This window comes from Vespa crabro, chromosome 11, assembly GCF_910589235.1.
Source record: "Vespa crabro chromosome 11, iyVesCrab1.2, whole genome shotgun sequence".
In the NCBI taxonomy this organism is placed as follows: Eukaryota; Metazoa; Arthropoda; class Insecta; order Hymenoptera; family Vespidae; genus Vespa; species Vespa crabro.
The window spans coordinates 630466-651847 of record NC_060965.1 but is presented as its reverse complement, the minus strand read 5'-3'; the positions used below and the strand labels follow the sequence as shown (position 1 = coordinate 651847).

Sequence of the window (21382 nt, the reverse complement as noted above, 5' to 3'; positions counted from 1 at the left end):
ACATCCAACGTTACATTGGCCAATAAAATCCACTGATCATACGTAACGCGTTGTTTGCAGTCATACCGCCATATTGTATATGTAGCGCGGGTCACTGGCGCGTGTATGGGACTTTTTGTGAATATTTCGTGAGGTAAAAGTGTGTGAATCGACAAAAATCATAGGATAATACACACGATGGATCCGGCAAAATTAAAAGTGGTTGAATTGAGATCGCAGCTGTCTCAGCGAGGTCTTGACACGAAAGGCAACAAAGCGGTGCTTGTTGAGAGACTTCGTAAGGCGTTGGAAGAGGAAACGGAAAACAGTAAGTTTTGCGTTTGTAACAGTAAACAAGTTGTCTCTGCAACCTTTACCACCATTCTCTTTTCCTATTTTGTAAACACCGTTATCAATTTACCATATAATATACACGTTAACGTATCTTATTACATCTTGCTGTATCTTACTCTTCTTATATCGCAAACATTTTTACATTGCATAAATATACTATTTCCTTTTGTTTTATTCTTAGCGTTAATCATTATTACAAAATAGTAACATTATAAAACGTATCTGAATAAAAATATTTATATCATGGAAACGTACGATTTATCGTCTATGTAAAATTATATTTTTTTCGTTTAATATATGTGTAATATTCCATGCATTATGTTAATACTTTTACATAATAAAAGTTTCCATCCAGCGTTTTCTTATCTTCGTCAATATGCTACTGTACTTCTAGTGAGTATTTCTTTTCTTTTTTATCGTAAATCGTTAAAAAAATATTTACTCTCGTTTTAGAAATAGAACAAAAGATGACTGAAAATACAGAAAATGTGGATGATACTGCTTTGAAGGAAGCAAGTAAAAAATCAGTCCAACCACCGAGAACACCTAGTCGTTCCTCTAGAAGTTCATCCCTGACGCCAACAAAAATTAGTACCAGAAGTACACCAAAGCATGCAACAACACCATTATGTAGTAAATCATCTACACCAAATAAAGAACAGTCTGTAGAAAAAGGAAAAGACTTATTGACTGGAATATCGGAGCAAATTCCAGATGAACATATAACAACCGAAAGAGATTTAAAAACTCCTCCTCCTCCCCTGCAAAAGGATCAACATGAGGATGATGATGAAGAAGATGAACAAGATGCAATGATACTTGCCCAAGAAAAAGTACAAACGTCTACTTCTGATGACTTAAAGGGATATTTAAGCGAAGATCAAAAAGAAGAAGAAGAAGATAATTTATTAAAAGATGATGCTGACGAAGATGCATTACTGAAAGATACATCAGAAGATGCATTACTCAAGGATACATCGGAAGATGAATTATTGAAAGATTCATCGAGAGATCTATTACTAAAAGATACGTTAGAAGATAAATCGTTGGAAGAACCATTGGAAGACATTGAGGAACAATCTTCTGAGATACCAATAGATTCGAGTAAAAAGGTCGAAGGCAGTCTAGAAGAAATGAATGAAAGAGGGGAGCGCGAAGATGTGGAAGAGGAAAAGGAAGAAAAAACAATTGTTGATAACGAAAGCACTTCGGAGAATGTTGAATCAATAAATGAAAATAATCAAAATACATCGAACGAAGAAGTGCAACGAAAGGACGTTGAGAAAAATGAACTAGATATAGAATCAAAGGATGATATTTCCGATACAGACGGCGATGTCGAAATGAAAGAAAATGTAGAAACGGTGGAACATGTTGCTGAAAAAGAGAAAGATTCAATGGCAGAACAATCAACTTCAATTATTTGTGAAAATCAAAAAGAATCTGACATTGTACAGTCGGAAGATGAAAAGAATACTCAGATAGAAGAAACAATAGTCGAGAAAGATGATCAACAACAGTTAGATACAAAAGAAGTGACTGAAGAGGAATGTAATAATGACGTATCTATACCTGATCAGGTAATTTCATTTTTACTTTTCTTTTCTTCTCTAATGAATTAATGGTTTATTAATAATTCAATTTTCATTTCATTGAAGGACGTAGAAATGGTTGAAGTTAAACGCGAAGAAAATATAAAGGAAGATAATAAGGACTGGAATATGGATCATAATGACAGAAAACGTAAAAGATCTTCTAGTCCTCCTGAAGAATACCCTTTATTACCTTTACCAGAAAATGAACCTGAAATTAATAATTCTGCTGTAGTTTTATCTTGGTGTAAGTTTTTCACATTTTTAATATACATATTTATACACACACAAATGATATATATATATATATATATATATATATATATATATATATATATCATTTTTAATATTCCATTTATACTTGATTGATCAACCAACAATGTTACGATGTTTTTAGATGACTCAGATTTAAATTTGCTTATTGACAAAAATGGTTTCGTATCTGCTACACCAATGCATAATGATGGTTTCTGCTATATATGGGCAGGAGCTCGAGCATCTTATGGATATACAAGCGGAAAGATATATTACGAAGCAAAGATCATTGATTGCTGTTCTATTAATATACAAGATGAAGAATATTCGCATGTACTTCGTTTAGGATGGTCTGCTTCTTATACTTCTATGCAGCTTGGTGAAGACAAATTAAGTTATGGTTATAGTGCAATAGGAAAGAAATGTACAGAAAATAAATTTGAAGATTATGGATCGCAATTTAATAAGGATGATATTATTGGATGTTATGCAGACATGTCGCTTGAAAATGACGTTATCTTATCATATACATTGAATGGAAAAGATTTAGGAACTGCGTTTTCTATATCCAAAGAGGAGCTTGGAGATAAAGCATTATTTCCACATGTTCTAAGTAAAAATTGTACTTTTACTTGTAATTTTGGTCAAGAGAAACCATGGAGCGAAGAAATTTTGGAAGGATACACGGTAGTTGGTACCGTTGATTTAGAACATAGTACCCCTGGACCACGAAGACCAGAGACAAAACAGGATTGTGAAGTTCTGATGATGTGTGGCTTACCGGCTGCTGGAAAAACTGTATGGGCAACAAAACATGCGGCGCAATATCCAGAAAAAATGTACAATATTTTGGGAATAAGCACGCTTGTTGATAAAATGAAAGTACGTATATAAAATATGCCGCTATTCTTTATTCATAAGAGAAATAATTCCAATTTTTATTTAGAATATGGGCCAACCACGAAAACAAAACTACCATGGTAGATGGGAAGTACTTATTGAAAAATGTACTCGTACTTTAAACAAGTTATTAGAAATGGCATGTAGTAGAAGACGTAATTACATTTTAGATCAGGTGAGAAATAATGTAAAAAATATATATATATATATCGTTGAAATCAAAAAATGTAATTGACGTTTTTGTATCTAACAAAAAACTCTATTGTAATATATATATATTTTTTTATGAAATTTATACAGACAAATGTGTATCCTTCTGCACAAAGACGAAAAATGAAGAATTTCCGTGAATTTCAACGTAAGGCAATAGTTGTAATACCAACGAACGAAGAATTTAAATCACGTACTGCTAAGCATGAAGCAATTGATGGAAAGGGTGTTCCTGATTCCGTGGTCATGGAAATGAAAGGTTTGTTAAAAATTTTTCATAATTATTTTTCTGCAATGATATCAGTAATCCTATCCGTTGCTGTAAATTTCACATGCAATTATTGAATAACGTGTATACATTTAAATACATGGTATACATATATATATATATATATATATATATACGTGCACATTTTGTAATTAAAATTTTCAATTTTAAAGCCAATTTTAGTGCTCCAGAGGTAGGAGAACTCTTCGATAATACGGTTTGGGTTGAACTTAATAAAGAAGATGGTAGAAAATTAATTGAAAAATACAACAAAGAAGGAAAGGAAGCCGGTTATGGCCAACAATCTGCCAGTAAACGACCAAGATTCGAAAGAAGTGAAGGCCACAAAGATAACCGTGATTCAAGAAATAGTCGTGACAGTAGAGATAGTCGAGACAGTCGAGACAGTCGAGATAGTCGGGATCATCGGGATCATCGCGACAGACGAAATAATTGTGAGTAATTTTGTTTTTCTAATCTGTTTTCTTATGCAATGATAATGATGACGATAGTAATAATAATAATAACATGATTTGACTGTGTATTGGTTTTTTAGATTCAAATAGAAATCGTAATTCCATGTGGCGTGGTAGTAGTAGTATGGGAAGTTGGAGAGACAGATCTTTAAGAGGAGGTCATATGAGGCACAGTGGTGGATATGGTCCACCAAGCAACTGGAGAAGCAGAGGTGGTATGCCTATCCCACCACATCGTGGAGGAGATAGGAGAGGTGGAAATAATGACAGAAGAAGTGGAAATGATAGAAATCGATCAGTAGCGCGACAAAGTGGTTGGGGTTCTGCAAGGTATAAGATGTTTTGCGTTGAGATAATATATACCTAATTAGACATCTGATTTTCTTTTTCTCTTTCTCTCTCTCTCTTTTTTTAATTTTTTTTTCCATCGTCTTTCAAGGATACAACGTTTATCGCTTAATATCTATTTTCGTTTATTATTAGTAGTTACCAAGGATCACAACCATCAGGATGGAATCAACAAGGTGGTAGTTGGTCAAATAGCAGCCAATCACAAGGAGGTTGGGGACAAGGAGGATGGGCAGGACAGCAGCAATCAGGCAGTTGGAAGAGTTATGGCCAAGGATCATACAGCCAATGTAGTTACAATCAACAAGATTATGGCAATGGAAATTGGAACCAACAGTATTATAATCAGTATTGGGATCCGCAGCAGTCAAGTGGGCAGACAACTGCAGCTGGTAGCCAAGCTGTAAGCAAACAATAATCCAGCACAGTAAATGTTACCAGAGTGGAACAGAAAGTAAGGTATAGATGCCTTCAATTTTTCTTGTTTCTATACTGTTGTTCACATATTTATTTATGTAACTAGTTAAATAGCTAAAAATTATTTCGTCTCATACTGACGAATTACTTTTAGATTTCTAAACATGGAGTAAAGGAGTATGCTATAAGATAGCATAATTCAAGCTGTTACATATTGCACATTACATATAAAAGAATTATTAAATGACTGTGATGAATACATCGACGAAGAGAATGATCGTATATCTAAACTTATTTTGTTTTCTTTTTGTGTTTATATGTATAAAAGAAGTTGATGGAGTTTAAAAATAATATTTATATTGCTACACATATTTTGAGGAAAAAAAAAAAAAAAAGAAAAGAAAAATACATATAAAAATCTGAACATTCTCATAATGTTCTATATTATTTTTTAGAAAGGACCACTCACTCTACTACCTCACTTTCTGATTCTCATTTAAGATATTAATAAAATTGTACAAACACTAATGGTATATAGACAAAATAATCTTGTACACACAAAATTGAACAATGAGTAATGAGATATTTTTTAAAGACTACACTTCAAAAAGTAAGTGTTTACTTACAGCAATAATAATCTTTTAAAATGTATTAAGATTATTTGCTTATAGAAACCATGGTGGATATCACTCAGTAAAATAAGCTTCTGTCTAATAATGCTATTGTTTTTTTTTTCTTTCTTTCTTTCTTTCTTTTTTTATATATATATTTACCTTGCTTATTATTACGAGTAAATATTTCTTTCGTAGACAATAGTAATTGGCTTTCCTTAAATTTATCATACCAAAATAGCGTGTCAAAATAACCAATTGTGAAAATAATATTGATTTATAATAATCAATCATTTGCAATGATATATTTACATTCTAAGTATAAATAAATAAATATATATATATATATACATATATATATATATATATATATATATATATATATATATATATATATGTGCATGAAACATGTATGAATATTCCTATTTACAGGTAAGCACAAGTGTAACAGAAATCTCTGAAGATTCAGAGGCTAAGTATAGTCACCCACAAAGATGGCAAGGATATACACAGACATATTCTTTTCCCTCTCAGAATGCTACTACAGACGTCCAACAGTCCCAACAACACAAGTAGAAAATATATTTCTAGATAAAAGAAACGTAGCAATAATACATTCATTTTTTGTTTCACTATCTTGCAATGTATATGTTTTTTAGGAAATATTGCAATAATAGCAATAAACGATATGCTTTCGATGCTTCAACAATACAGTAAACAAATCTTATTAAGGCATTAAAATTATATCGTATCAAAATTCTAAATTATATATTTTACAAAGTGGTGCATTGAGAATGCAGGAAGCAAAATCATTTTATAAATTTAATTACTATATCATAGAAAATAATCCTACTATATATATATATATATACATATATACATACACATATACATACATATATATGTATATGTATATATATATTTAGTTATCGATTAAACGTAGTTCTAATTCTGCAAGTGCATTAACATAACATTGACATATAATCGATATGAATAGTATAATTATTACTTTTATAACGGGTTTATAACAAATGTTTAAAGAGGAATATTACTATGTATGGATACATTACATGATTAGTATTATGGCAACAATCTTTAATTATTTATCATTATTATTATGAAAGAAACCGTGTAAATATGTACATATCTCATTATTGAGTTATGCAAAAATAATTGGTAATCTATATTTATATTTTAAGACAAATTTTTAAAAAATATTGTTATATTTTGTCATGCAGAAAATCAAGAACAAATACCCATTTTGTTTCAACTTTCCATATCAATGATGTTGTATAAAGATATGGCATGAATGAATTATTCTTGGACTTATACAAAATTATTTTTTATTATACGAAAGGACTGTAAAGACTAATAACTATCTTTATCCTTATATACAAAACTAAAGGAAGAAAAATGATATAGGCAAGAATATAAGCCTCTTAATGTTTGGTACAAATGTCATAGAGATCAGAATTGCAAGAAAAAAAAAATATATATTTTTATTTATACTCTTTTCTAAAGGATAATAATAAGAACGATCAATTGAGTTTACGAGATAAATATATATATATATATATATATATATATATATATTATATATATATATGTATATATATATGTGTGTGTATATATATATATATTATATATGTGTATATATATATATATATATATATATATATATATATATGGAAAAAGAAAAAAAAATTAATTTCTAGAGAAACAAAATATTATAGCATGTAAATCTAAAAATTATGAAATAAATAACATAAAATATATTTCCGTTGCTCATGTAGCATGTTAAATGTATCTGTAATCCAGTGTAATTCCTCTGTCTATATATTCGAAAATGCAAATATCTTTTTTAATAATAATAAGAATTTTGTGGTTTTTCTATTTTCAAAATGGTGTATTATTATATATTATTCTCTTACACATTTTTCTGTAGAGAGTTAAAAAGTGTCGGATTAGTTATATAAAATATATATCGCGAAAATTTTTTCATAATTGTGATCAAGTAAGTAATGTCACGTGACTATCTGTGTTGTAATAATATAAGCACTTGCATTTTAAAAATATATGTGAATAATCAGGGTTAATATACAAGTAATTAACCCGATTATGATTATAATGGAAATTTTAAAAAAGAAAACGTAGGTAAGGCAGATAACTTGGCAAATGTTTATACTGTCAAAAATCTTTAAGTTATAGTTAAGTACATTGTACTTATACTATTAAACATAAAAATCTTGTTATCTGCTCTTCCTTAAAAAAAATATTGTACAGTGAGAGACATTTCGAATGAAAAGTCTTTACCAAGTACATCAAGTTGATTATACAATAAATTAGAATTTAGATGACTATATATTCAAACTGTGAGAATATTAAGAAGTATGAAGAGAGTGTGACATATTTTATAAGAAATAATCAGAAAATCTATTTAGGATAAGTGTAGGATAGAATACCATTATAATGTTACCACAATTCAAAGCTCACAATATTCGCAATGCCTTCTGTAAAATCACCCAAATGCGTCATATTCGAAATTTTTTCTATACGAGAAAGATTATAGTGCATAATCGATAAATTTAATTGTTAACGAAAATGTGTACAAACTTATTCAAAGAAATAAAAGATTTCTTCTACCTATTTTATCAATAATTATTATATTATAACAATTTTAGTAATTAGTGTATATTTTCTAAATAAACTTAAATAAGAAGAAAATATTCATTTGCTATTCTTTTAGTCCTATCTTTGCATTAATCGTTAAAACTATGAATTGTCCATTAGCAAAAAAAGATCATAATATTCAATTATTTCTTTATATGTATTCCTTGATAATTCTATGCAAAGTTATAATAAAGAGTGAAGCAAAGGAAATACAACTTTTTTGTTTTAACAGTCGTAACATTTATGCATATGTTTTTAAAATAATTTCAATTTTTTTACAAAAGACAATAATCAAAGGGAAGGAGTAAAATTTTCGAATAAAACGCATGCGAGTGGACAGTATAATTCGATTTTTATGTATATATTTATCTTTTTCAGAAAGAAATACAGTAATCTGTACATATTCTACTTATACAATTTAAAGAGTTGCCGCTGTAATCATCGCAAAATTTGTATGTATGATTTCAATTAAATATTCAATCATCAGAAGAGTAAAAAGTATAAAGTTTATTACCACGATTTGTAGATTAACGACAAATACGTTTTATTTTAATCGAGATTACTTTGTTTGTCTCCACGGGCTTTATTAAATCTTTTCGCTTTTTATTTTTTCAATTTAGACGTAAGACGAAAAACATATTGGGCGAGATAAACGATTACGTGTTTTTAGTTATAGCCACTAATATGTAAGTATTTTTGTAATATTATAAAGCATAAGAGTAGATACTTCGTTGATTTTTATTATGTGCTAATATGAAAATTTCGAAACGATTGCATTTAAATATGCAATCAAAAACAAAATAACGCGTAAACAATTAGAAAAAGATTCTTAATTTAGAGGTATCTACTCGCGTACAGTTATAGACTTACATATTTCATTATGCTTGATGACGTATTTTATTTACTTTTATAGAATGGATGTAATTGATAGATGATGAATATTTGAAGGACACTTAGTATAAAAGTTATATAATACAAGTTTATATATTTGAATATATCAGTGTCAATAGCTTCTTGTATATTGTGATAACATAATAAACGTCATGGTATTATCTGTGTTTATATATATAGCAATAATGAAAGCATTCCAGAAAGCCTAAATACACATATTGTGCAGAGATGTTATGCTTCCAAACGATGATTCATGTTACACAATTATGATCATGTAAGTGCACTGTATAGTTTATATGACATTAACTGTAGAACTGTGTAGAATGATATATCTATTTTAAAAAGGAAACCAAAATATCTGTCATGGATAATAGCTCGTCCGTCTGTATACTATGTTATTATTTAGACTTTTTAAGCTTTCTTAGATATCCAATGTTTAATAAAATCATCACGCGCTAAACTAATTTAGTATCCATGATACCTCCACCCTTGTTAGTTCCTCCTCTTATATAAATATTTTTCTTTAAATATCCTCCTACTAACAATATAATATAAAAATTTATTGATTATAAATGTAAAACAAATCATTATGTTAAAATATATTTAATATACTTTGTTAATCGACCAATCTATATATCTATATATATATATATATATATATATATATATATATATATATATATATATATATATATATATATATATATATATATATATATATATATATATATTTTAAGAAATGCACACAATTCGCACCAAATACTTTCGCCTTACGTCACCTTAGATGAAATAATTAATTTAATGAAAATAGAAATATATCAGGTAATACGCTACAATTAAAATATAAAATAAATCTTACGCATATTAAGTGCATATGCATATTAAATACATTAATATAACATGATTACCATACTTTTTAATGCAGCAATAAATAGTAAATTGTGTTTGTGTGCATGCAGCAGCTGATGTCACATATTTGTGTGTGTGTGTGTGTGTGTGTGTCGTAATGTGCTCTCACAATACACCTCGTATGTATATATCTAAATGTATATATATTATGTGTATATGTGTGTATGTATATATATATATATATATATATTTATATATATATATATATATATGTATATATCTATTTACAATTCAATTCATAGCAATGTTTAAACACTCTTGAGTTTTAATAACTCATATAGATAAATTAAATACATTAGTCAAACTTGTTCTATTAATTGAAAAACCTACTATACACTTAATTCAAATGACACTGGGTTTTATGAAAAATATAATATTACTTTTGTGCAATAAATTGTCACACGTTCTCTCTCTTCTTTTCCTTCTATTAATCTACATGTTCATTATTTTCGTTTGTTCCTTCGTATGATCTCTTTCTTTGTGTAATTCATTATTTGTACATTTAACTACATCAACTATGAAAGGATTTACAAATGATTCTATACAATTTTTCAATATTAAAGTAGCCTGCTACACCCAGATAGAGAATAACGTTTCTTTTGCTTTATATGCATTTGAAATCGTAGATCTTTAGATAGTTTTTATTTATATGAAAATCACCATTAGTATGTCAAAACAGTTACAAACTGTATCCGATATACTATTTGGGATTTTATTTTTTATAAATAATTAGCGACTATTTTTTCACTGAAACTCGAATCAGATCTGATATTCGTGTATCAGTATGCCAGGATATTATGCCACATTTTATTGGCAAAATTAAAGTCAATCTTTCATTACAATTACGTATCTTCAAATAAATTCTCATAAAAAAGTACTATACAAAGATTCGAAAGTGTCAGTGAAAATACAGTCCTTCACATAAAAATACGAGAAAAACTGTAGAAAATTTCCGAGCAAGGTAAATTTTCTATAGTTTTTTTTTTCTTTTTTTTTCTTTTTCTTTTTTTTTTTCTTTTTTTTTTTTTCTTTTTTATACACACGAAAACAATATATAAAAACATCTTAATTCATGTAATTTATCGAGGAAATGTAATGCATGGCTACGTTTCCAATACAGATTATATGAATGGACGGGTTGTATGAAAAAGGAAACGCTTTTTCAACATTTTCTTTAAGAGAAGGACAAAATAGTACATTTACGTATTGCTGTTCCGAGTTATCTACTGATTAGCCAGTTTATCTACCCCAATCGTAGTAAAAGTTTGTTACCTACACATAACACAATATTATTGTTGTTGTATTATCCAATGTCACGGATTGAGTCCGATTGGTCTTTTACGATTTCGTCTGTTCCTTTCCAGAAGGAAGGATAAATCCAATGGATCTTTCTTGTTTGGCATTTTTTGCAACAAATTAATCAGAATACTATTCAGTCTCTTTCTCTGTTCTTCCCTCTGTAAAAAGTTTTTATTTTTATAAATTCGATTTTATGAAAGTTCAAAAGAATAGAAATTACAACCTGTTATCCCGATTGATTTACCTGAGCATAAGATGTAACAGTTGGCGTAATAGTTAAAATTTCACTCGATCTCCGTCTAGTCCTGCTATTAGACGCTTTATCTTTACTATTTACTTTCGTATTATCAGTTGACTCCGTTTTCTGATTATGATTACTATCTGCATCTTGATTATTCTTTTTCTTATCTTTATTAATTTTAGTGCCAACGTTAATACCATCAAGACTGTGAGGCTAGAAACAATTATAATATTAGATTTTCAGTGATTCTTCCGACATATCCCTTAACTTTGATTAATGAATTTTAATGCTATTAAATATTACTGATTTACCAAGTATGTGCGATAATGTTTAATCCGTTGCGAAAATGTTTCGAATGCATAAGGTTTCGTGCACACCTGATGTCTGGCTCTGGCAACTTTTGTAAAAAGACGTGCAGCGCGATCAACGCGATACTCACAAACATAAGTATGCTCTGGTGTAGACCCAACTGGTCGGCCTATGTTCGTTATAAAATATTAAAATAAAAAGGGATAAAAAGGAAAAAAAAAAAAAAAAAAATAAATAAATAAATAAATAAAAAAGTAAAAAGAAAGAAAAATAATTCGCATATACACACATAGTAAAGTATATATCTGTATTATATCGGTCATTGATACCGTGCAATTAACTGTAATACCTTTGCAATAAGTATGCGGATCAAGGACCCAACAACGTTCGGCAACAAGGTCACATGGAACTGCTTCGTACAACGGAGCGCATACTACTTCATTTTCATAAAACTTTCGAGTTGGTTCATGATAAGTTTCATGAGGTCTTAAATAATGATGACCAAAGACAAATCTTTCTCCCCTGTAAAATAATATAATATTATTTTATAGCAAAACGTAATATTTCGTATGGCTCGTTTTTCCTTTTTCTTTTCACATTCAACAAAAACCTACTCGGTATTTTTCCAAAGTCGTTCGATTCTAAAGATATCCATCTGTTCGTAATCAGGCTTTTGAATAGTTTTATACGTATGCTTTTCAGGTGTATCTCTTAATACATATACCGTATCTCCTTGTCTAAGTTGTAGATCTCCTCGCAATAAGGTTACATAATGTTTCTTGCCTTCTTCTTCTTCCTCACCTTCCAATGGTATCTCTAGATCAACCGGTCTTGGCTGACATCTTTCGCACAAATAAGATTCAATGCTTGTATCAGCTTTGACACAATCACAGTGTTGCCATACGAGACAACGTTCGCATTGAATCATTAGGCCCTCGTCCCTGAATAAAGATAAATTTGTATTACATTAAAAGAAAGATAAATACTGGAAATGATTAGATCGTTCGAACCATTTGTCTTCGATTACCTATGCAATCCACATATACATCTGATAACATCTTCTTCTCCAGCGGTAGATCCTCGCGGAGGTAAGAATCCTTGAGACGGAGGTGAGCCCGTTGCTTCCGTAATAGCTTCTACAAAATCAGGTTTACTTCCCAAATATAATTTTCTAAGTCTTGCGGCCGCTATTCCAACTTCGGATGTTCTGCCAAAGAACCTGACATTGTTATCAAAAAGTCTGATCATATCTTGATCAAATTGTTCTGCAGTTTTATAATGGCCGGTGCCAATACATTGATCTATAGTACTCAAATCTATAGGATCTGGTATTTTTTCGTAATAATCAGGTAATTTTCTTTTAGCAGGTAAATTCACAAATGGTGTGCACAATAATTGGCCATTTTCATCATTAGCGTTTGCTACTATAGAGTATAAATCTTTTAGCACCTAAAAAAAAAAAAAGAAAGAAACAAAAATAAAAAAAAAAAAAAAAAAAAAAAAAAAATAATTTTTTAGAAAAGAAAGAAAGAAAAAAAGAAAAAAAAAACAAAAAAGAATGTACAAATTGTAGATAAATGTGATTGGTTTGTACGTGGGTTTTAATTTATAAAAAGTGTATGAACCTTAGCTAATTTGGCAGTCTTATGCACTTCTGGATCATCCTGCGCTTGTGCAAGTCTTCGTGTACGTACGGTTCTTGCATTAGTATTCGTTAATGCCGTTAATTGAGAAAAGAATGCGTCCGATTGCGTCTTTGAATCGCCAGAACTTTTTTCCTTAATATTATGCGTACTACTACATTTTGTTTTACCATTTTGTACTTGCACTTGATTAATCGAAGATTTAAGTCGTCTTACTTTCTCTAAGTTTCTTAATAGGAAGCAATGATGTTGCTGGGCGAAACAACGTTGTTGGTGCGACATTGGTTTCAGCATAGGTGCATTAACGAGACTAGAATCGCCTACTTTGCGCGATTTGCAAATTCCTTTAGAATTAGTGGATTGCACCGTGTTGGATTTACGAACATTTTTACGGGGCCTACCCACTGATCTTCTTTCTGTAGATTCTATTTGAGAAGGAATCGAGGTAATAGTTCTTGGCACCCTTTGACTTTTTCCACCTGATAAAATCAAAAATAAAATATTGGCATAAAGATATAGACGACGTTTTCATCCCGACAAATGTCATATATTATATACCTATAACTCCTCTGCACGCGCTACTACCGCATCTACATTGCTGGCCTTCCGATGGATTAAAGAGAGCAAAATTGTAATCATACGTTAGTTCTTCCCCAGGGTTTATATCTCTGGACGCAAATAAAGCCATTCGCGGTAGTCCATGTACACTCCACTTTTGCATTTCGCAATTAGGTTCACACGAATGATTAACAAACCTCCCATCGCCACCCATACGATGACCGTCAATTACCAAACCTCCGTCCAAGTGTAAACAATAATGATGCGTATCATTGGCGTATCTAAATGAAGAATGAGCCAAAAAAAATTATCTTTTTTTTTTTATTTTAACATTAAAACATGGCTGTAATGTTTGAAAAGTGTCCAAAAAAAAAAAAAAAAAAAAAAAAAAGAAAAAGAAAAAAAAAAAACAGATAGAATACCTTGTTGCCATCCTGGATTTAAATTCTCGCTCCGAAACAACTTCACCGACATATTCTAGAATAAAATCTCCTGATTTAATGGATTGTTGGGTTCTTACACCCCAACCTTTGTCTTCTGTCATAAACCTCTGCAGTCCTGGTGCCCAGTCATGTTTTTGAATTCTTTGATTTTCACATTTCTCACCACAAGGACAGAACTGCGGGGAACATTCGCTGAATACCATACGATTAATGCAATCATCGCCACAACCACTTTCTGGTTTACATTCACAGGCCTGTGCCTCGTATAAAGTTGTTGGTTTGACATCATAATAAACGTTTGTTCTAATTTTCCTACAATCCAATGCATCATATATATACATATATAAGAAATAAAAAAAAAAAAAAAAAAAAAAAAAAAATGAATAGTCCATAGGCTATCTAAATTCCACTTACTTGTAATTCCAAGATGGCACTAGATCTCTACCTGGTAATCTCGAATGAGTATGTAACCACCACAAATCGTATGGCAATTGAAATGGCATTTTTCGTTGACGTAAAAGTTTACCACATTGATAGGAAGCAGGTAATAAAGCGGATGAATGATCATTCGTATCACACAATAATTTATTCTTCCCAGAATTAGACTCGGTAGTTGAGATTTTCTTGGAATCATCTTCCTTATTGTATTCGGAAAAAAGGCCTGCTTGTAAATAGCGTTTTTTCCACCTAGATTGTTTCTTCCTAGTGTGCGGTATACTTGATTGTTTCCCAGTTTCATGCTCATCGCTAGTTACATCACTGCCAGGAAGAACGTCGCTTTCCGTATCATAGCCAGCACCTCGTAAGCGTTTTGCATTTCTCAATGTTAAATTACACGGACTGGCTGATCCTCTTCTCTTCTTATGATTATTATTAAAACAAGCCGATAGCTCCATTTTCACATTATTATGAGCATTAGCACGTTCTAACTTTTTTAAATTTTCCTCATTAAGTTCGGCTATTCTTTGATTTTGAGTATATCTTTCAAGAGATTCTTCTAACGACGCATTTTCATCGTAAATTCTACAATCTTGAAGTTTTTCAAACTTAACCGGATATATCTTATCGGAAGGAGTACTACTATCGGATTCAACGAGATCTTTACGTACTCTCAATTGTCCTGGACAAGAGTCCAATATTTCATCGGAACCACTATTACTAGATGTTATATTACGTCCCGAATTAGAATCCTCAAAATCTTTAACGTCTACGTGACTCTGTGATTTAGCATTATTTCCGTTTTTGACTTTGATGTCATCTTCAATTGTAACACCATCCGAAATTTTGTCGTTTGACAGGGATACCACTTTGCTATCCAGTTTACTTTCTTTTATATCTCCTTCCATGGAATCTTGATCTTTAGGCATTGCATTGGTTCCGGGTATAATAGTTCCCTTTTTCATTACAGTCGTATCAGTCGCGGTAAATATTTTCTTTTTCTTTTTCTTTAATGTAGGAAAGCCCGTACGATTGATAGTCTTACGCCTTCGCATTTTTTTCTTTGTAAGAAGTAACGCTGCAGAAGAATTTACTGGATTTGGAACATTCAATACGTTATCTTGTTTAATCTTTTTCTCAAGCCCACCCTCTTGCACGTTACTATTCTCCGTTATACTTTCCTCTGCATCGACTTTTATGTGTTTTTCTAAATGATCATTTTCATCAATCGACGAATCAATTTTTTCCACTTTATCCGCTTGATTCTTATCAACCTTTACGACCTTTTCTGCAACTACTTTGTCCGACTTGATTGATTTGTCTACATGATTCTTCAAATTTTTCTCATTCGTAGATTTCTCAGACTTATCAACTTTCTCCGTTAATAATCCGTGACTTTCGGATGACAACTTCGTAACCGTAACCCTAAGATCTTTTACAATTTTCTTCTTCCTTCGAGGTTGTACTTCCAATTGATTTAACGGTTTATCCTCTAAAGATTCACCAGAATTGTTTCCTTGTTTTTCAGGTACTGCATTTTCATTATCTCTAAGTCTCTTTTTCGGTGTTATTACGACGTTTTCCTCATGAACAGAAGACGCTGAACTGCCGCCATACCTATTTATCGTAGCTTCAATTGCTTCCTCTATATGGCTTTCAGTCGAATTAGATTCATTCGGATTGGTATCGGTACAACTAGCATTTGAACTCTGGGAGCTATGCGGACTAGACACATGATAATGCCTTTTCTTCAACGGCAATCTTTGTTCATTTGGATTAGAATTTGTACTCGTGTTTGTATTGCTTTTTGAATCTGAGCTCAAAAGTACCTTTTCCTTCTTTAAGCGTCTTTTTAACTTCTGATCGTCGTTCGAACTGACATCACCTTTCCTCTTCTTTGTGAGCTTTTTTACTCGAAAAATTTGTGGTAACTCCGTATGATTAGAATTATTATTATTTCTGCCTAAACTACAAGATCTAGTAAACTCCTCGATCAGCTTTTCTAATTCCTGTATGATACACGGGTCGATACGAATTGGATTTTTCGGTGGCATTAACAATCGCCGACGATGTTTGTGATGATGGTGCTTATGACAATGAGTGTGTATCGGTTGCGTCGCCTTGTCACACTTATTAGATACATTTTCTACATTTTCCGTCTTTAATACTTCACCGATAGGTAAGGATATTAACGTTTGGACGCTTACGCCATTTGTTTCAAACGTTGAATTACTCTTTTTATTACATTTGTTTTCTTTTAAAACGCGCCGCGTAGTTTGCGGAACGGATTTCTTCAACGGGCTTTGCTTTCTCGTCGTACTTGGAACGTTATTTCTATTTTCCTTCGAGCTTCTTTTATTGGGATGCAAAGTTTTTTGTTCACTTGCATTACGCTCACAAGAAGACTGTTTCTGACGCGTCGTTACCGGCATCATGCCTTTATTAGATACATTAGGTTTCTCTTGTTTTAATTTTTTACAAACTTTGCTATCACATTGTGTCGTTTCTCGCATAGCTTTATTCGCTACCGTTCTGCTTAGGCACTTAACTCTAGCCGGTGATGCTTTTTCATTTTTCTTACTAGCTTTCTCTTGTAAAACTTTCACTGTACTAGACCGCTTATTATTTTGGAAAGGCTTCTTATCTTTAACTCTTTTAATTGCAGGCGCATCTTGTTGAGCTGTCGTTGATTTTGCCAAGGTTTTCACCTTTCCTCTCTTACCTGGAGTAACTTCTTTCTTGACGACCTTTTGCTGCGACTGCGTAACTTTTCTTTCATGTTTCTCAACTTTTTCTATTTTCTCAGTAAGTTCTGGCTTTAATCTGGGCCTTCCAGGGCCACGGGGTTGGGTCGATACGGCCTTAGCCGGCCTACCTGGTTTTCTCTTAGGCGGATACAAAACCCTATCCACATTAACAGCTGGTTTTGGAACAATAGGCTGTACAGGTGATTGCGTGGGAACTGGCGGGCTAACTGGACTAATTGCTAAATGCAATGGACTATTATCTACAGATTGAATGCCTGAATCCGGTGAAACGTTTGATACGCACGGATATTCGGTATCGTTGAGTTTCTTTCCCAATTTACTACGTCTCTTTCGAGGCTCCGACAAAAGCGCCGTCTTTTCGACGAATTGTTGTAAAAGCGAAGAACTATATACAGGTATAGGATTTTGATCACCATTTTCACTAGTGTCCGAGTCCGCTCCTAACGACATACGTTCGATAGCTTTCGATACTAAACGACCACTTTCCGAGTCCTCAAATCCATCAAACGGCGCATCCTCGTGTTCTTGATCCGGTAAAATAGCTGCCAAGTCTTCTTGGTTTATTTCTTGAAGTGGCTGATGCTGATGCTGCTGCTGCTGTTGCTGCTGCTGCTGCTGCTGCTGCTGCTGCTGCGGTTGTTGCTGCTGCTGCTGCTGCTGCTGCTGTTGTTGTTGTTGTTGTTGTTGCTGCGATTGTTGAATGATCGCTTGTTGCGTGTGTTGGAAATTCTGACTTGCCGATGAATCGGAGTCATCGCTGCTACATTCTGAAGACTAATCGTACGGAATAATGGTATAATAAGAACAAATATGCGTGCGTGCGCGCGTGTGTGTGTATATATATATATGTATAATTTGCGTGTTATAAAAAAACACTTACTTTTACTCCACGACTCGTCGCTTTGATCTTTTTTGTCATATTTCTTCGATTTTTATCATATTTACTTTTATCAATATCTTCCTTTTTTGGACCCTTCATGGTGATCTTTAGTTTAAGCGCTCCCTACAAAATAAATGTTTCTCATACGATATAATAATAAAAATAGATCTGATTTAATAGTTATTAATTCGTCAATTTATATCTTCTACATTCTTTCACATCGCGTACCGATTCAAAATTTGTCTCTTGAATTGAAAATGTTTGCTCGCTATGTTCAGATGTACAATCTGAATTAGATCCTGTGTCTTCTCCTTCCTCCTCCTCCCCGCTACTTTCGTCGTCGGATTCTGAATTTGAATCTGAATAAGAACAGCTACCCTCGGTTCCCCCAGAACTTTCCTCGTCGGAATCAGAATCTTCTTCAGAATCAATCGAGTCAGTTCCTAAGAAAGAAAAAACCCAAAAAAAAAAAAAAAAAAAAAAAAAAGAAAAAAAGAAAAAAAAAAAAAGAAAAAAGCATACGATAAGATTTCTAACACGAATGATTTATTCGATTTATCAAGGTTTATAAAAATGAAACGACATGATCTCGTTGTAGTACCATTAGCTCCATTAGCAGGATCCCAGCTACCTCCACCTTTTATCGCATCCATATCAACTGTCGAAGGAAGTTCTCTTTCCTGTTCTCCATCGTTTTCTTCCCAATTCCAATTCTGTAATTCTAATTCTGAAGGATGATGGATAACAGCACTCCATCCTGAATCACCAGACATTTTTCAGCTTATCTGACATCCAGGGAGAATAGAATAGAATACCATTCCTTATGTTTTGCTTCGACCATTAAGCCCGGTTAGTATCACATTTTCGATTTTTTAAATATTAGACGTTCGCTCGAGGAATATCTTATAGAATTCTTTTCTACATGTCGATACGTTTCTTTTTTCAAGGATGCACTGGGAAGAGGAATACTGAAAGTCAAACACATCGATTATAAATACAAAAGTAAACATTGACCGCACGATTGTTCCAGCACTGTTTATACGGGCAAGATTATCCATAAACACACAACTTTTCACAAATATTTGATATAAGCAAATAATAAGACACAGTTGTTATTCCCCTTCGTCGTTGTTCTTACGTGAAATTTTTCAACACTTGAATAAATAGATCACACATATTCATAATCACGGGCAAACGCATTTATAATAATTCTGAAATAATTACAATTCCATGAGAGTCCAAAGGATGATACAAAAGCAAGATACGTTTATGCCATTTTTCGTCGGAACTCATGACCAAAGGTAATTGACGATGAAGGTAAACGATAAACGAATTCGTTTCAATGTGATCGAAGTTGAAAACATAAGGCGCATTATGAGAACGGTTATGGGAGAGATCGAAATTAATCGGTGATCGAACGTTAGGGATATTAAATGGATCCCAGGGAGATGATCTACCTGGCCGTATGAGCGTCCTTTAAACGATAAAAATCGAGGACCGATCGTGGATATACGAAAAATCGGCAAGAATACGGACAGCTGTTTGTGGGATGTTGCGCCAGGTGCGTTGTGCCGGATTTGGCGCGAAACGTCTCTAAGGAAGGAAGAAATATGGGTAAACCCTCGTTAGAGTCAACGGTCCGAAACGATCGCACATCTATCGTATTATATTATTACGTTCGATCAATAAAAAATTCTCTTGTCGTTAGCGATAAACACGATTAGAAAGTTTTGATGTTTACGTCGCGATGCGTGCTCACAAAATGGCGTTTATATCCAAGAGAGACGTCCACCCGCTGATTTAATCCGCCAAGATTCCCGCTATTTCGTGTTCTCGCGTAGAAATTTACTCATTCGAATGATCCTTCGAAGATCCTGTCACTCGTACCGATCACTTCACCGATCCTGGGTTCTTCCCTCTTCTCGAAATACATATATTTTTTCTGAAATAATCGAATACACGGCGCGTATCGCGTACCTTGTACGGTGCGTCGCTGACCCCTCGTCACGGCAAATACCGAAACTATCCTTTCATTTGATGCCATCGATAACATCGGTAATACAGAATCATCCACTTCTTTTTTCGACTGGTCTCCAACTATGACCAACGAGAAAGTAAAACATTACTGTCTCGACTTTTTTCTTTCCTTCTTCTTTTTCTCTCTTTCTCCAATTTTTGCGCCTCGTAATTTCAAGTTCTCTCGGGAAAAGTTATCCCTCATTGGTCGATCCTACGCGACCTCTCTACAACTTTTCATTTATCTTTATATTAATTTTATTCCTCATACTCATATATTCATATATATAATATCCTTATATATTTTATTTCTTTCTCTTTTTTTCTCGAAACTTTCATTAAAAATACAAAGTTTCAAGAGACTTTCACTCAAGGAATTATTATCGTAATCGTTTGTCAATCTGAATTCTTACAAGGTTACAACTCGAAACTTGTAAAAACGTAATCTTACGTTAACATAATCCTACCGTTTTCTACAAGCGTATTATAATAGGAGGGAGGGCGTAACTACGAAAAGGTAAGGATTAGAAAGATTTATTTCTATGCGGTATACAAGTTGGCTAGAAATAACCAACTAAAGAGAGGGAAATGAGGATGCGAGCACTTCCCTTTGTAAATTTATTAATTAATAAATCTTATTAATAAATATATATGTGCATATGTACATATATATGTGTGAAGGTAATATCTTAAATGTCGCTCATATATACAAATGATCTCTTTTACGTCGTCGTATTTTTAGTAGCCGTTTGCTTTTCTTTTCTTTTTTTTTTTCTTTCTTTCTTTCCTTCATTTTTTCAGATAAGCCAGGACAAAATCACGGTCGGTGCACTTTCGGTCGAAGGAGCGTGTATGAAACGTGATTAATTAGAGCATTACTAATTAACTTTGTAAATCTCTACACGCA

At 32.3% G+C, this 21382-nt stretch overlaps 2 protein-coding genes across 16 annotated transcripts; one reads left to right on the top strand and one right to left on the bottom strand.

The window, feature by feature from the left end:
* Positions 1 to 47: 47 nt before the first annotated feature.
* Positions 48 to 6990, top strand: LOC124427798 (heterogeneous nuclear ribonucleoprotein U-like protein 1). Of its 7 annotated transcripts, none has more exons than XR_006943021.1 (11): positions 48 to 307; positions 787 to 1913; positions 1992 to 2172; positions 2323 to 3062; positions 3127 to 3255; positions 3381 to 3549; positions 3732 to 4013; positions 4115 to 4364; positions 4518 to 4836; positions 5255 to 5409; positions 5843 to 5979. XR_006943021.1 is itself a non-coding variant. In XM_046971103.1 (11 exons), the coding sequence occupies exons 1-11, from the start codon at positions 178 to 180 to the stop codon at positions 6125 to 6127; spliced, it is 3471 nt and encodes a 1156-aa protein (XP_046827059.1). In that variant the 5' UTR covers positions 48 to 177; the 3' UTR covers positions 6128 to 6990. The 7 variants fall into 7 exon arrangements, 6 of the variants coding, with proteins under 6 accessions (XP_046827059.1, XP_046827057.1, XP_046827061.1 ...); XM_046971103.1 differs by lacking the exon at positions 5255 to 5409 and adding an exon at positions 6070 to 6990 and having other exon boundaries at positions 4521 to 4785; positions 5843 to 5982; XM_046971101.1 differs by lacking the exon at positions 5255 to 5409 and adding an exon at positions 6070 to 6990 and having other exon boundaries at positions 4518 to 4785; positions 5843 to 5982.
* A 2877-nt stretch (positions 6991 to 9867) lies between these two features.
* Positions 9868 to 20578, bottom strand: LOC124427926 (histone-lysine N-methyltransferase ash1). 9 transcript variants are annotated; one of them, XM_046971384.1, is made up of 14 exons: positions 20437 to 20578; positions 19061 to 19427; positions 18688 to 18902; positions 18460 to 18582; positions 14788 to 18353; positions 14353 to 14685; positions 13931 to 14211; positions 13355 to 13851; positions 12757 to 13178; positions 12344 to 12670; positions 12079 to 12251; positions 11732 to 11898; positions 11424 to 11633; positions 9868 to 11337 (listed from the first exon to the last, which is right to left on the bottom strand). In XM_046971384.1, exons 2-14 carry the CDS (start codon positions 19230 to 19232, stop codon positions 11194 to 11196), a joined length of 6630 nt encoding a protein of 2209 aa, XP_046827340.1. In that variant the 5' UTR covers positions 19233 to 19427; positions 20437 to 20578; the 3' UTR covers positions 9868 to 11193. The 9 variants fall into 9 exon arrangements, with proteins under 9 accessions (XP_046827340.1, XP_046827339.1, XP_046827334.1 ...); XM_046971383.1 differs by having other exon boundaries at positions 20309 to 20443; XM_046971378.1 differs by lacking the exon at positions 20437 to 20578 and adding an exon at positions 19684 to 20427.
* Between the last annotated feature and the right edge of the window lie 804 nt (positions 20579 to 21382).